General features: G+C 38.6%; 1 protein-coding gene across 4 annotated transcripts in view; it reads left to right on the plus strand.

The window, feature by feature from the left end:
• The window catches only part of Epc2 (enhancer of polycomb homolog 2), a 100187-nt gene that overhangs the window by 54157 nt on the left and 28667 nt on the right, over positions 1-17363 (plus strand). For all 4 annotated transcript variants that reach the window (XM_063284106.1, XM_063284107.1, XM_006234155.5 and 1 more), the window contains exon 3: positions 9548-9693. In XM_063284106.1, the coding sequence (XP_063140176.1) occupies positions 9548-9693 (146 nt within the window). The remainder of the gene's footprint in view (positions 1-9547; positions 9694-17363) is intronic.

Consider the following 17363-nt stretch of genomic DNA (forward strand, 5'->3'; position numbering starts at 1 on the left):
CCTGCATGCCTGGGATGAAGCCTACTTGATCATGGTGGATGAATGTTTTGATGTGCTCTTGAATTCGGTTTGCCAGAATTTTATTGAGTATTTTTGCGTCGAATTTCATAAGGGAAATTGGTCTGAAGTTCTCTTTCTTTGTTGTGTCTTTGTGTGGTTTAGGTATAAGAGTAATTGTGGCTTCGTAGAAGGAATTCGGTAGGGCTCCATCTGTTTCAATTTTGTGGAATAGTTTGGATAATATTGGTATGAGGTCTTCTATGAAGGTTTGATAGAATTCTGCACTAAACCCGTCTGGACCTGGGCTCTTTTTGGTTGGGAGACCTTTAATGACTGCTTCTATTTCCTTAGGAGTTATGGGGTTGTTTAACTGGTTTATCTGTTCCTGGTTTAACTTCGATACCTGGTATCTGTCTAGGAAATTGTCCATTTCCTGAAGATTTTCAAATTTTGTTGAATATAGGTTTTTATAGTAAGATCTGATGATTTTTTGAATTTCCTCCGAATCTGTAGTTATGTCTCCCTTTTCATTTCTGATTTTGTTAATTTGGACGCACTCTCTGTGTCCTCTCGTTAATCTGGCTAAGGGTTTATCTATCTTGTTGATTTTCTCAAAGAACCAACTTTTGGTTCTGTTGATTCTTTCTATGGTCCTTTTTGTTTCTACTTGGTTGATTTCAGCTCTGAGTTTGATTATTTCCTGCCTTCTACTCCTCCTGGGTGTATTTGCTTCTTTTTGTTCTAGAGCTTTTAGGTGTGCTGTCAAGCTGCTGACATATGCTCTTTCCTGTTTCTTTCTGCAGGCACTCAGCGCTATGAGTTTTCCTCTTAGCACAGCTTTCATTGTGTCCCATAAGTTTGAGTATGTTGTATCTTCATTTTCATTAAATTCTAAAACGTTTTTAATTTCTTTCTTTATTTCTTCCTTGACCAGGTTATCATTGAGTAGAGCATTGTTCAATTTCCACGTATATGTGGGCATTCTTCCCTTATTGTTATTGAAGACCAGTTTTAGGCCGTGGTGGTCCGATAGCACGCATGGGATTATTTCTATCTTTCTGTACCTGTTGAGGCCCGTTTTTTGACCAATTATATGGTCAATTTTGGAGAAAGTACCATGAGGAGCTGAGAAGAAGGTATATCCTTTTGCTTTAGGATAGAATGTTTTATAAATATCCGTTAAGTCCATTTGGCTCATGACTTCTCTTAGTCTGTCGACATCACTGTTTAATTTCTGTTTCCATGATCTGTCCATTGATGAGAGTGGGGTGTTGAAATCTCCCACTATTATTGTGTGAGGTGCAATGTGTGTTTTGAGCTTTAGTAAGGTTTCTTTTACGTATGTAGGTGCCCTTGTATTTGGGGCATAGATATTTAGGATTGAGAGTTCATTTTGGTTGATTTTTCCTTTGATGAATATGAAGTGTCCTTCCTTATCTTTTTTGATGACTTTTAATTGAAAATTGATTTTATTTGATATTAGAATGGCTACTCCAGCTTGCTTCTTCTGACCATTTGCTTGGAAAGTTGTTTTCCAGCCTTTCACTCTGAGGTAGTGTCTGCCTTTGTCTCTGAGGTGTGTTTCCTGTAGGCAGCAGAATGTAGGGTCCTCGTTGCGTATCCAGCTTGTTAATCTATGTCTTTTTATTGGGGAGTTGAGGCCATTGATATTGAGAGATATTAAGGAATAGTGATTATTGCTTCCTGTTATATTCATATTTGGATGTGAGGTTATGTTTGTGTGCTTTCATTCTCTTTGTTTTGTTGCCAAGACGATTAGTTTCTTGCTTCTTCTAGGGTATAGCTTGCCTCCTTATGTTGGGCTTTACCATTTATTATCCTTTGTAGTGCTGTATTTGTAGAAAGATATTGTGTAAATTTGGTTTTGTCATGGAATATCTTGGTTTCTCCATCAATGTTAATTGAGAGTTTTGCTGGATACAGTAACCTGGGCTGGCATTTGTGTTCTCTTAGGGTCTGTATAACATCAGTCCAGGATCTTCTGGCCTTCATAGTTTCTGGCGAGAAGTCTGGTGTGATTCTGATAGGTCTCCCTTTATATGTTACTTGACCTTTTTCCCTTACTGCTTTTAATATTCTTTCTTTATTTTGTGCATTTGGTGTTTTGACAATTATGTGACGGGAGGTGTTTCTTTTCTGGTCCAATCTATTTGGAGTTCTGTAGGCTTCTTGTATGTCTATGGGTATCTCTTTTTTTAGGTTAGGGAAGTTTTCTTCTATGATTTTGTTGAAGATATTTACTGGTCCTTTGAGCTGGGAGTCTTCACTCTCTTCTATACCTATTATCCTTAGGTTTGATCTTCTCATTGAGTCCTGGATTTCCTGTATGTTTTGGACCAGTAGCTTTTTCCGCTTTACATTATCTTTGACAGTTGAGTCAATGATTTCTATGGAATCTTCTGCTCCTGAGATTCTCTCTTCCATCTCTTGTATTCTGTTGGTGAAGCTTGTATCTACAGCTCCTTGTCTCTTCTTTTGGTTTTCTATATCCAGGGTTGTTTCCATGTGTTCTTTCTTGATTGCTTCTATTTCCATTTTTAATTCCTTCAACTGTTTGATTGTGTTTTCCTGGAATTCTTTCGGGGATTTTTGTGTCTCCTCTCTATGGGCTTCTACTTGTTTATTTATGTTTTCCTGCAATTCTTTCAGGGATTTTTGCGATTCCTCTCTGTAGGCTTCTACTTGTTTATTAATGTTTTCCTGTGTTTCCCTAAGTGTGTTCATGTCTTTCTTGAAGTCCTCCAGCATCATGATCAAATATGATTTTGAAACTAGATCTTGCTTTTCTGGTGTGTTTGGATATTCCATGTTTGTTTTGGTGGGAGAATTGGGCTCCGATGATGGCATGTAGTCTTGGTTTCTGTTGCTTGGGTTCCTGCGCTTGCCTCTCGCCATCAGATTATCTCTAGTGTTACTTTGTTCTGCTATTTCTGCCAGTGGCTAGACTGTCCTATAAGCCTGTGTGTCAGGAGTGCTGTAGACCTGTTTTCCTCTCTTTCAGTCAGTTATGGGGACAGTGTGTTCTGCTTTCGGGCGTGTAGTTTTTCCTCTCTACAGGTCTTCAGCTGTTCCTGTGGGCCTGTGTCTTGAGTTCACCAGGCAGCTTTCTTGCAGCAGAAAATTTGGTCTTACCTGTGGTCCCGAGGCTCAGGTTCGCTCGTGGGGTGCTGCCCAGGGGCTCTCTGCAGCGGCAGCAACCAGGAAGACCTGTGCCGCCCCTTCTGGGAGCTTCAGTGCACCAGGGTTCCAGATGGTCTTTGGCTTTTTCCTCTGGCGTCCGAGATGTGTGTGCAGGGAGCAGTCTCTTCTGGTTTCCCAGGCTTGTCTGCCTCTCTGAAGGTTTAGCTCTCCCTCCCAGGGGATTTGGGTGCAGAGAACTGTTTATCCGGTCTGTTTCTTTCAGGTTCCGGTGGTGTCTCAGGCAGGTGTCCTGCCGCTCCTGGGCCCTCCCCCACGGTAGCCCAGAGGCCTTATACAGTTTCCTCTTGGGCCAGGGATGTGGGCAGGGGTGAGCAGTGTTGGTGGTCTCTTCCGCTCTGCAGCCTCAGGAGTGCCCACCTGACCAGGTGGTTGGGTCTCTCTCTCACCGGGTCTGGGAGCAGAGAGCTGCTGCGGGCTGGGATCCGCGGGTGTGGGACTTCCGGTAAACACAGAACGTGCCCGGTCCTAGAGAAATTCTGCTTCCGTGTGTCCCAAGCTCACCAGGCAGCTTTCTTGCAGCAGAAAATTTGGTCTTACCTGTGGTCCCGAGGCTCAGGTTCGCTCGTGGGGTGCTGCCCAGGGGCTCTCTGCAGCGGCCCAGTCATGTTTTCAAATTCACATTCATCCCTTTTGAAGGAAATGTGATTTTTTTTTTTTAAGCTAATTCCTAGTTACAAAGGAGGAAGGGGACTTCCTGAATTGTACTGTGTATTTCAGTGTTCTCCGACCTGCTAATTCTAAAACATTTATTATTTTCACTTCATTCTCATCCGCTCTACTGACTTGTCATTTGCTTTTGTGAGCATGGAATTTTAAGACAAGCCTCATGATCACCTGCCTTGTTTAATTTATGTTCATGTTTTTGTTGGAAGAAATCTGTCCTATATACTTTAAACTCTGGCTGTTTGAGTGAGTAGCATATCTGTGGTACAGTTCTCTGTGGAAGTGTGTCACATATAACAGAAGGGTCCAGGGCAAGGTAGACATTATAAATATAAGGATGGTTTGTGTAAAGAGTTCTGAATTCACAAATAAGTAGACACCTGATCAGTATGGTCTTTGTTCTTTGGAAAGTCTTGATTTTTAAGCACTCTGATAAGCATGTTCAGTATGTTAGAGAATACTTTTTGCTGCTGCACTCTTGTGACTGGGTGAAGGTTATATTATAGATCAAAAGACCATGAGATGGAAACTAAACTTTAGAAATAGAATGTTTTGGTGTCAAACAAAAGGGAGTAGCAGAAAATATTGACTGCTTAAAAATACTATAATGAACAAAGTACCATTCCTTTCCCTTTTCTACTTAAAAACAGATAAACAGACATAGCTTTAATTAGTACTATTAGAAGGTAAGAAAAAATATGTGTCTTAAAGGACTTTTTTTTTCTTAAAAGACTTTATAATTGAGATCTGCATTAGACACCCATATCACAGTACTTGTTACTGGATCAGTGGTATCAGGTCTTATAAGAGTTACCTTGGGAAAGAAGGAGGGAAGAAGGGAAGGGAAGAAGGAAACAGGGAAGGAGGCAGTACACCCAATTAAGTTTTCCTAGCTCCACAGTGCTTACCATTCAGTGGAGGCCAAAGAGGGATGGAGGGAGGGAGGATGGCTTAGTTTGAGTTTTATTGATGTAAAGAGACACTGTGACCGACTTATAAAGGAAACTATTTAATTGGGGCTGGTTTACAGTTTCAGAGGTTTAGTCCATTATCATCTTGGTGGGAAACATGGCAGCTTGCAGGTAGAAATGTTGCTAAAGGAACCGAGAGTTCTATATCTTGATCTGAAGGCAGCCAGGAGGAGACTGGACTCCATACTGGCCAGACTTGAGTATATATGAGACCTCAAAGCTCTGCTTCCACAGTGACACAACACACTTAGACTAACAAGGCCACACATCCTCCAATAAGGCCAAACCTCCTAATAGTGTCACTTCCCATGGACCAAATATATTCAAACCATTACAGAAGACATGAGAGAATAAATGTACCCTCATTTAAAATCTTCGTACCCTCATTTAAATTCTCCTAGATTCATGTGTCAGAAGGAAACTGAGGCATGTAGAAACTAAGCTACGGGGGCTGGAGAGATGGCTCGGTGGTTAAGAGCACTGATTGCTCTTCCAGAGGTCCTGAGTTCAAATCCCAGCAACCACATGGTGGCTCACAACCATCTGTAATGCGATCTGATGCCCTCTTCTGGTGTGTCTGAAGACAGCTACAGTGTACATATATATTATAAATAAATAAACCTAAAAAAAAAAAGTCGAGAGGCATCCTCAACTTTAAAAAAAAAAGAAACTAAGCTACTACTACCATTCCTGGGAGATTGGAGAGAAAAGAGAGGAAGAGAATAAGTGTTTCACTGTATCATACAATGTGTAATGAGCATGATACAATATAGTAGTTCACAGTCATATTGATGATGATACTTTGAAGTGATGACAGCAACTGCCTGTCCTTGTTATGTGCCCTACTGAATTAGATTCCACTCGTTTTATACCATGCTTAGTTAGCCGCTTCAGTCTGAAGCCATCTCACCATATTTCAGCTATTGGATATCTGTTCTTCCTGGTTTTGTGTGGTTCTCATTCCATTAGGCTGCTGAGTTTATTAGAGACTTGGATATGAACATGGTATAATGCTAAAATAACTTGGAAAGACATTCCTAGCTAAACTATGCATATATTCCCTAAGCTAACACCAGTCAGCCTGTAAATCCGTCATATAGCCTGTCAAGATATCTTCATTTCTTTCCCATACAGAAGCTGCTGTTCTTACAGGAAGTAACCACACTTTCTTGGTGGACACTGCAGGGAATTTTCCGCTTTCTTTCCCACTTTAGTTTCCCTTCTCAGTGTGATTATTCACACCTTTAAATCCTCTCGTGTTTCCTCTTTTTTCATTGCTGATAGTCTTTTACCACAAGAAATCTACACACAGGGAAAGAGACATACACCCTTATTCGTTTGTCAGCGCCTTTTTAAATTTTCACTTTCTGAATTATGATATAGTTACATTTCTGCCCTTTTCTCACTCCAAGCCCTTTCCTATTTCCTTCCTACTCTTCAAATTCACTGTGTTATTACCATCATGTATGCTTATGCATATACACGGGTATCCCCAAATAAAACCTATTCTGTCCATGTTATGGTACTTTATATGTTTTCAGGGCTGACTGTCTGGCACCTGGCAACTACTTGGTGTGTTCCTTCCTGGGGATGACTGTTCTCCTGCTCCCAGCATTCCATAGTTGACTGTAGGGTTAAGGTCTCATGGGCTTTTCCCCATCTGCTTTGGTAGGCTATTGTTGTCAGTGTTGAGCTTGTGTTTGGGCAATCACGTTGATGTGACTTTATGGATATAGTTTCTGACATTCCTAGGAGACAAAATTTCACAGCAAACTCCCTGATCTTCTGACTCCTACAATATTTCTGCCCCCTCTTCCTTAATGTTCTCTGAGCCTTAGGTACCGGAATATTTTGTAGATGACACCTTATTTCTTTCTGTCAGTCTGTTACATCAGGACATTTCCAACCCTTCTGTCTCTCCTCTCCACCTCTTATTTATAAGGGTGCTCTCCCTTTTTTTGTGGGGAGAGGGGGGCTGACTGGCCTGCAACACTAACCCATTATTTTTATCATTTGTTATGTAGCAAGAATAATTAATTGCATTTCATATACTGAGGTATCAGTAAATTAAAAATATTCTGCTTACAGCTTAAAAGTATCTTTTTATACTGTATTTAACAACTACTGGTTTAGCCAACAGCATTTAGTTAGTACTCATTTTACCCCAAGTTCTATGCTGAGGTATCTAACTATGAGGAAAGCGGTGACAGCTTTTACAAGAGAATCTGCCTTTTTGTCTGATAACATAAAGAACCCAAGTATGCAGTAAACAGAATGCTGAAACACATGTACCTGGTTTGCAAACAGCAAGAAAGAAAATCTAAATCTCTAAGAATTCTTGTACAGTTTTCAAATAAGGTAAAGGAGGGCTGGTGTAAGCCAGTCTCTACCCTGATTCTGATTTAGCACACTGTCAGATCTCCTGTTAATTCTCACCACTAATCTTTCCAAACTATTTCCCAGCTCTTTGTCCTTTGCCCTGCCTCATAGGCAGGTGCTGGCTTTTGTCAGAGTAGAGTGAGTAGAGCCTGGAGCAGATAGGAGGTGGAGGAGCAGCTGGTGACTGGGTAGGCAGGAAGGTGTGCGCAGATGCTCATGCACATTTACAGATAGCTCTGCCCCTGGACCTTGGGAATTTCTGTTTACTGTGCACAGTTACACTGAGTTACTGCTGCTTAGCGCTTAGGCAAGTCTTTCTTCAAAGCAGTGTGACCTGTATCACCTACCTGGTTAACTGTTGTTAGGTGTTTCATTGTGTGCAGCTGCAAAATTGTCTTTGTGGAAGAGTAGCATTTAGTAATCTGTATCTTTATGTGTATAGGATCTGTAACATCTCTCATTGAGTTTGGTATGAAGTGGATTGGCTTTTTGAAAGCATGCCTGTAAATAAATGGTAATCATGTAATTATATAATTAATAATATAAAACAGATAAAAGTTACATTTTTAAAAATTTGAGTAGTGTACTTTTAAAGCATAAGTACAGAGTAGTATGTTGAAAATTACTACCAATAGCTAGAACCTCCTGACTTACTAGCTTATTTTGTAGAATATAAAACCAATTAAATACATTTTCAGAATGTGAGACTCATTGGGACATAATTTATCTACTACATAGAGACACTGAGACACTCATTTTTAGTAGGTACACAGCATATTGGCCATTGCCTGGCCCATAGTAAGTGCTATAAAAGTTTATAAGTCTTGGCTAAAATTTCTTTTTATTCTTATTGTTATTGGTGGTAAAATACTTTAAAAAATCAGAGTTCCAATCTTATCTGAGTGATTTCTTTTTTAAGTTTATTAGCACACACCTTTGTTTCTATTGTCACTTTTAGGAATTACTCTTTCGAATGATGTGCTAAGTCTGTGACTGTTGCAGATGTGGAGGATAAATATATCTGGGTCTACCTTCCTATGCAGGCATGCTGGGGATTGGGCTTTCTTACTGCTTTGTTCTAAAATCTCTCCAATTATTTTCAGTTCATATTTGTGCATGTTAATCTTTTGAGTAAAGACAAGGATATTTTTAAATGTCAAACAATATATACCAGGGGGGAAATTAGAATTTTCTTTCTGTTCTTGAACTCCTATCTTGATAGCCCTCTTGACCAGAAGTAGATAATTATCAGCAATTTCTATTTTTCTCCAGAAATATTCTGCACTTATAGATGTATGTATATGCACCCATGTCCTTTCTGTACCTTGCCCCCTGCCTCCTGTTCTTCCACTTTGGCTCCCATTAGTATCCTCCCTGGCTTCGGTTAGCGTGCTGAGCATGTGCACACTGCCGGTTCTCTTTTCCTCTGTAGACTGTTTATTCTGCATTTTTCCTTCTCAAGGTGTCACATTTAATACTTTTATTTTTCTATGTAAATTTATGTTATTGGAATTAACAAGTTTGAAAGTATATTTTGATTGATAAATATCAGTTTATAATTTCTTCCTCACAGCCCAAAATAGTTTAATATCAACTTTTAAATCTTAGTCTATCTAGTTGATAACTGAAAAATACTGTGTTTCTGTCTGTAATTTGCATTTAAAAAGTGCTTGGTATTTATCCCCCCCCCTAAAAATTCTTGGCCAGTTTTTTAAAGGTATTAGGTATAAGGAAAGTGGCCCTTTATATGTTACTCTTTCCTCAGTTCTTACTGACTTACAAAATTTTATATGTAGAAATGTAAAATGTATATAGGCAATTATTTTAAATTAGGTTTTGTTATATTTTAATTTGAAACCGTTCATATAGTTCTTTCGGTAATTTCTTTTATATTTTAGTGTATCTGGTTTTCTTTCTTGAATATTGTAATATTGTTATTTATTAGCTTTCAATAAGAGTAGGCATTAGCCTAAATTTGTTTTGTAACTAGTCAGCTATTCTAATACCTTTAAAAAATTATTTTTATTTTACATTTTATCTTCATACTTTTTGTGCTGTGTGCTAAACTTAATCCTGGATGTTTAACGTTCTTCATAGTTCTTAGGTTGCCATGTTGGCATGTTCCTCCCTGTTATAATTACTGCTTTATATTCTGTCATATATGTGAAGTACTTTAAGAAATGTCTCAGTTGATATTCTTATTCCACATGTAAAGCAATATGCCTGTCACTGTACAGTCTCTAAAACTGTGTGTGTAACTTCATAATTTCAGCTCAATTTGAAGAATTTCTCTCTTTTTTTTTTTTCTCCAGCTTTTAACCTAGACAATGAGCAACCAGATTATGATATGGATTCTGAAGATGAGACATTATTAAATAGACTTAACAGAAAGATGGAAATTAAACCTTTGCAATTTGAAATTATGATTGACAGACTTGAAAAAGCCAGTTCTAACCAGGTACTGTACCATGTAAAAGTGTCTCTTATGTTTATAATTGAACCAATTAACACCTTTGCGCTTACCTATGCTCTCTGAAAGTGCTGCATTGAGTTTCTTTCCTCCCCCCCCCCCTCTCTCTCTCTCTGTCATCCCACCCCGCTCAGCATCCTAGAATTTCTATTTGAACAAAATACTTCATAATTTTCTTGAATAGGCCCTTAGAGGAATACTGTGACTTCTTCCCACGTGGGTAAAACATAATGTCATAATGTCTTGATTCGTTGAATAGTTACGGTATTTTTGATATTTCAGTAACTAATTTTATTTATGTGGGTATCTGAAATAATTATCTTAAATCTTGTTTTCAGTTGCCTAAATTTATATAAGTTTCTATTATTGGGGGGGGGGATTTTAACTTTAATAACATATACATTCCATTGTATAGGAATATACAATATACAATATTTCCTATATACATATAGGAAATTATTCACAACGTAATTGAGAATTTTCTTTAGTGAGCTGTTCTAAAATTTCACAAGGAATTTAAAATAATAACTATCTTTCTAGATAGAATTAGACACCACATGTCAGGAGGCTTTAAGTATTTGTCCATTTGACTTAGTGGCTTCATGTCTAGAGTTATTCACAGAAGAGTAAATAGGTGGCTGGGAGTGTAGCTCAGTGGTGGAGCGTCTATGTAGCATGTGTAAGACGTGGTAGCCTCTCCCTGTCCCACAGCAATACAGAGAGAGACAGTTGCCTGCAAGGTGGAGTACAGTGCCGACATTAATGAGTTTAAATGGTGACTAATACTATGGTATTATTTATATTTTTGATTTTGAAAACAGGATATAGAATTTATTTAGAAAACTATGGTTTGTTCAAAACATACTTGGCGTGTATGCATTAGGAAAAAGAAGACACAACAAAATGCCAGCGATGGTTGTATTTGGATGTGGACATTTGGTGGCCGTTTGTATTCCTTATGCTATTTTTTGTCTTGCAAGCTTGCTATAATAAAGGATGTATTATTACATGATTAGATTTTTAAATAAACTTTTTAAAATTACTTTTGGTGAACCTGTATGGTATATTAATGTACCTATTATTCATAAGGAATGTTAGGGGTATAACAAAATTACAAATAAACTCTACAATAGATTCTTAATTTTTTTAAATCAGTTTATCTATAAAAATCAATTTCCCCTACAACTTAAAATTCTTTAAATCTCTAATGTAGTAGTTCTCAGCCTATGGGTTGTGACCCTTTGTGATCACATATCAGATATTTAACATTACAGTTCATAACAGTAGCAAAATTATAGTTATGAACTATCAACAAAAATAATTTTGTGATTGGGAGTCACCATGTAAGGAGCTGTTAAGGGACACAGCATCAGGAAGATTGAGACCCACTGCATGTCTCAGGTATGCGCTGCTCTTCAAAACATTTTCAAAACCTTTTCATTGGAAAAGTCCTTAGCTGTACTGTTAGCCAGTCTTCCCTCTGTCTCGGTAGAAGATAATACCCAGCGTTCCATCAAAGGAAGCATCCTTCGGGCTAAGGCTAAACTCAGTTGGGAAAGTGCTTACCAAGCCTGGATCTGTAGCACTGCCACACAACCAGCTGTGGTGGCCTGCGCCTGTCGTCCCAGCTCTTCAGAGGTAGCTGGCAATATTACAGATTCATCAACTGACAGCATGGCACATTTGTGATCAGCCTGGGAAACATGGACGATGTTTTAAAGGGGAGGAGGGGAGCACTCTGCAAGTTAAATTTTGTATTATTAAGCTTACTAATATTTTAGATATCTTTTTATTAGATTTTTTTCCTTCATTATCACATCAGGATTCATTAGATTTGTGGATACAGTTGTCCCGAGTTTATATCTACAGGTATCAAGTAGTTTCTGGGGTCCTTTTATATATATATATATACAGATGTTCCCAGCAAATTTAAGCTGAGGAAATCTTTTGGAATCTATTCTATTTTTTGCAGTGGCTTAGAAATTTACTTGGTATTGCTGAGATCATATCATCAAAAGTCTTCTGTTCTTTTGTGTGGCTTACTTTCTTCATGTCTAGGCAAACAAATAGTTGATAGCACTGGATGAGACAGATGACAGATTATTTGAGTAGGAACAGGATAAACAAGGTGCACACACCTGGCAGTTGACTGTGCACATCTGCGGTGCCATCCTGTTTTCTCTTTGCTTAGGAGTGAGATTCTGGGCCTTCAAAGGAGGTGCTGAGCAGAGTACTTGATAGCTCCTACTTAAAAGCAGAGAAGTAGTGGCAGAAGTGTTATCAGGACCGTGATAAGATCCAGTTACAAAAGCTAAGAATTTACAGACCCCCAAAGGGCCATGTGTCCTCCTAACTCCCTGCTCCATTAATTCATGGGTCTCTTGCTTTCCCTTTGGGGGGCTGGCATAGCCTCACAGGGCAAAAGTTTATTAGGTTAGTGGAAGAAAAACTTAAAGAGACAGGCAAAATATTTGCTCCTGTCATTCTGGAGATGCTATCAATTAAAAACTGTTCATAAATGCTGTGATTGGTTTCAGTCTCCATCTATTGCTTATTTCTGTGCTTGCCTATCCTCCTCCCTCTGTAGTGCTGGCCACTGGTCCCAGGGTCTTGTGCATGCAAAAAACTCCACTGTGCTGAGCGGCTGAGTCTTTATCTGAAAACTGTCTCCAGTGTTGTTCTTAAACACTTTTGTCCCTCTGGTCTTAATCCCCTGAACTGCACTCTGATGCTTCTGTTTTCTTGCTTGCTTTCTTTGAGGCAACGCCATGTTTCTCAGGCTGTGGAGTTGGCCTCAGGTTTCTGGGGACTGGCAGTACAGCTGTCTTGGTGGAAGTCATTCTCAGTGTTCTTACCTGCATTTGGGGTAATAGCACGCTGGTGCTGTAATGGATATAACAAGCCATGGACCTCTCTTCCCATAACTACTTTGAGATGCTTCAGGATTTTCCCCCTTTTCTGATATAATTAACCTCTCTGCATCTCCACTAAGACCCCCAAGCTTAACACCCTTCTCAGACTAGATTTACCCACTCATCCTGGTGGCCCTAACATGTCTTTGCAGAGATTACAGAAACATCTTTTTTCTTTAAATCTTTTCAGTCATGAAAGCTATTTCCAATGCCTGAACTTAGATTGCACCTCATACCGGAAAGGGGCAAGTGGTAGGATCATTTTCTTAGTCACTTGACAAAATTAGAACATAGATGATAGTTTGGATAAAAGTATTAAAGATAGTGAATTGAGTCTAGGTTAAAAAGTACACAGACGTTCTTTGAAATGGTTTCTACTTGCAAGCTTCTTTTTACATTTGCAATCATTTCTAAATGAAAATATTTTTGGTGTTTTATTGTAGGCTTTTGATTTTTGTTTTATGTTTTTGAGTTGTTTGTCACAAGCTACCTTAAGTTGCATTCTTTCATTGACTTCCTATCAATATGAATACCTTAATAAAATACTTTCTAAAACAAGTTTTTTCTTTTTTCATATATGAGCTGTATTTATTATCATTGCTTTTCATTTAGCACACATTCCCGTAGAAAGACTACTTCTTGCCTTCTACCATCCCTGCCCTGAACAGAATGCTTCTGATCATATGTGGGGAAAGTAGAGACCCATCTCCCATGAACTGTACCGTTTTCCGCCCTTCCTAATTACGTACCTCCATTTATCCTCTCACAAAGGCAGACTCCCGATCTCCTTGATTTGCATATATAACTGCATACTTCTTCAGTATTTCAGTTTTACTTATCTTTCCTCACATTTCTTAAGTCTTTGTCTTTTCAAAAAGTATCCAAGGATCTTTGTTTCCAAGAGATTCCTTTCTTTTCATCTTTCTCAACAAACTATGTTTTGGAAATTTAAATTTTCAAAAGATAAGAAATGATTTGCTGCTGCTCCCTACGTTTACCACAAGCGTTTACTCATAAACTACTGAGTTGGATACTTCCCAAGGTCATGCTAGTCTCCAGATTGCCATCTGGGAACCTCTTTCAACCTTCCTCACTCAGTCTTCCTGTGTTAGGTTATGCTGCCCGCATTTGATGGTTTTCTCTTTTCTTCTTTTTCCATTGCCCTTTCCTGTCACATGTGTTAGCACTCATTTACTCTTCTATAACTTAAGCTACCAGTAGCCTCTTGCTGGTCCTTACATTTTGTGTCTACCTGCTGAGCTCCAGGCAGTATTTCTATAAAACATTTCTGACATAGCAGAATTTCCAAATTCATCTTCTTCAGACACCTTGTCAATCCTACAGCTCTCCCTTTCTACTTAAAGGGATCGTCTTGCATTTGGCAGACCATACTTGTACTCATAACTATCCACAGCTAAGTGTACCCTAAACGAAACTAGTGCTTTTTTCTGAAGTAGTGTATTGTCTTTTCCACCTCTTTGTTACTGTCTCTCATCTGAACTCCTATTCTCCTAGAAGCTATTTTATTAATAAAATCCCTTTTTAAGCAGGAGGAAAAAGTGTTAGTCTTCCACCTGACTCCAGGTACATGACTTCTCTCTGGCTTCCCCAATGAATGCCCTGTGGGTTTTTATAGATCTTCACTGATTCATTTGCTTAAAAGGCCAAGTCTCCATTTCTTACTGTGGTTTTAGTAAGCAGTAGTCTAAATCCCAGTGGAATGATTCTTTACTAAACACTTCACACTTGCTTAAAGCCTACCATCTTCATAGCCACACTGTGACGTAGTGAATAAATAGTCACACTAACTTCTGCCCCGCTCCTTCTCCTCAGCCAAGGTCCATACTAAGGTTCCAGGATTTCAGCAGTTTTATTTTTCTGGTGCTAGATTCCTAGCAGAATCTATGAGGTTAGAAATAGAAGGGGAACTAGAGCTGTGGGGTCTTCCTGGGCATTCTGAATAGCTAGTTCTTTTTCAAGAGAAATAATATTGATAAAGGGCTGTTTTGTAGTCTAATCTTCTTTATGACTGTCAAAAGTGCAGTTCTTAAATAGTCACATTGTATGCTGTGATATGTTTACTACATATAAGTTATTAAGTTGATGAAAGAATTAAAATTTTTCTAGATTTTTAAAATTTAATGAGCAAGAGTTATTTGCTTGTGTGTTTGTGTACCACATCCATGCTGGTGCCTGCAGAGATGAAAAGAGGATGTTGGATCACATGGAACTGGAGTTAGGGATGTGAGCTACAATGTCAGTGCTGAGAAACTCATGCTAACTGCGGAGCCATCGCTCCAGCCCCCAAGTAATCTCACTTTTAAAATAACTCGCTTGAATTTAGTGTTTATGCTTTCCATTGCAGCTCAAAGTGTTATTGGACCCAGATTTGTTTTAACCTTGTGTTGCTGGAAACCCAGAGTGTTGTATATTGTTGCAGAAGTTGGATTCAGCACATCTGATCTGATCACTATGTGGCTAGAAAAAGTTTTCCTAAATGAAACTGTAGTAAGAGCTTTGAAAGAATGGATTACAAAGATTTTTCTTAAGTACTTAACTCAAACAAGCAGATAAGTGGAATAGTACAAGTTTGTTTGTTGTTTGCTTGGCTAGTTGATTTTTTTCTTTTGTTTTGAGTCAAGGTCTCATGTAGATCAGCCTAACCCGAAGCTCGTAATCATCGTGCCTCCACCTCCCAACTGTTGAGGTTACAAGTGTTTGTCACTACACCTGGTAGTGCTATGAATTTTAATGGGTTAGCGTTGGTGCCATATAAAGAAGGGAAGTATTGTGTTATTTAGCTGTGGTATTAATAGGCTTAGAATTGAAATAGAACTCTTCTAATTTGGACACATGTCCTTTGAAAAATAGTACAGGGCTGATGTCACGATGCTTTTCTCGGTGATCCTGTCTCTGAGACTGGGATTCTGTCAAAGCTTCATTACCATAGTTTGAAGACCTTTGGAAAAAGTAATGCTTTTTCCTCAATTTAATACACATAGAATACTTAATGTGTTACACTGTATATTTCTACCTCATTAAATGATTTTTTTTCTTACAATGTCTTTTTTATAATTGTGTGGCACTGTAAATTACAAGTGATTTGATAAGTAAAAATGTTTCTCATGTTATCTGCATAAAATCATGTCACTCCTCACTATATCCGTTTTAAACTGAATGTAGTTATTCATTCTTAGAGAGCAGAAGGTGAAAAGGTGTCATTTAACACTTTAAATTTAATGTGAATGATTATTTAGAAACTACTAGGTTTGAAAGAAAAAAGGTAAGACAGAGGGCCTGTAGCAGTCACCCTCACAGATGCAGACTTCACCAGATGAAGCACCCCCATGCTCTGCTGTGTCTGACTGCAGCCATACGCTGGCCAGAAATCCCCACATTCCCTTTCAGCATTATTTGTCTTGTCCACTTTTCAGTGTCTTTAGCCAGAGAATGTATCTAAGTTTATTTTCCCTTTCTCTACAATCTGTGCACTAATGGAGCTGATACTTTCTTTTTGCCTAATTGACTGATTTAAAAAAAAAACTTTAATTCTCCTTTATAATTTGTTTATTCAACATATATTGAGATTGCAAGGCCTTGGGTTTTGTCAGCAAACGAAATTGTTCTTGGTACCACAGAACCTGTAATGGTCTAGAAGAGAAGCCCAGTGGTAAGGAGTTTTCTCCCTGCCTCTGATGCCCAGATGATCAAGCAGCCCAGAGCTGTTTCAGAAGTAACATATTTACTACAGACCTTTTTGCCAGTTCACTACTGGCTTTTACTGCGTTTTAGTAAATAAGTGCATGTTTAGTGACAGATTTTTTTTTTTTTTAAACTTAGTGCAAAGTGGTAGAAAAGGCTCAGGACAATTGTGCCTAGCTCAAATCCCAGCAGTGAGAAGGCTGAGGCAGAATTGTGAACCAGGACTACAGTAACAGCAATATCCTGTATGCATGAACAAACAAACATACATAAGTGTCATGGGTTGTCATTTTATAGATGTTTGGAAACTATAGTTGACATTGAAAAATGTCACAATGTTTAACCATAAATTGTATATTAAATTATTAGTTGGAATATAAAATATTTTAAAAGGTAAAAAGAAATTGCAAGCTGGAGTAAAGTGCATGAGAAAAGAGAGGTAAACAGAGGCGATTTAGTCCTCTAGCACATGCAGGAGCATAGGAAGTTTTCACAGTGTGGGGTAGGTTAAGAATCTCGCTTTTGTTCTGCTGACTGAAAAAGAGCCCTTATTTCCCTCCTCACTCTACAATTAGACTAAGATCTTAATTTAATTGGCAAGGATTATGAAATGGTATTAGCAGTGTAATTAATGGTCAAACAGCTAAGCACATGCAGCATAGCAGAGCATTGTCTCTTCTGGGCTCTAGAACACATGATTGCTGCATGGTGCTGTCAGTGTGCGGTAGAATCTGTGAGCTCAGGGACTGTGTTCTGGATTAATAGTGTCGAGCTCAGGGACTGTGTTCTGGATTAATAGTGTCGTCAGTAGGTGGGTGCTCAGCTAGCTGCTCTAGGTCCTGAGTTACTCTGCTACACTCTCCCGTGCGCACATGGATGCACAGGAAGGAACCAGACAGAAAGTTCAGTTCTTGTTCTAGTCCTGTTCTTGTAGACCTTAGGGATCTGAATTACTGTTCAACGGAATGTTTAACAGTTTGAAGCTTCTCTCTTAAGATTGCGTTTAGAGGATCAGGGAAATACCTAGCTGCTAAAAGCAACAAG

This window comes from Rattus norvegicus, chromosome 3 (assembly GCF_036323735.1).
Source record: "Rattus norvegicus strain BN/NHsdMcwi chromosome 3, GRCr8, whole genome shotgun sequence".
Taxonomy (NCBI): Eukaryota; Metazoa; Chordata; class Mammalia; order Rodentia; family Muridae; genus Rattus; species Rattus norvegicus.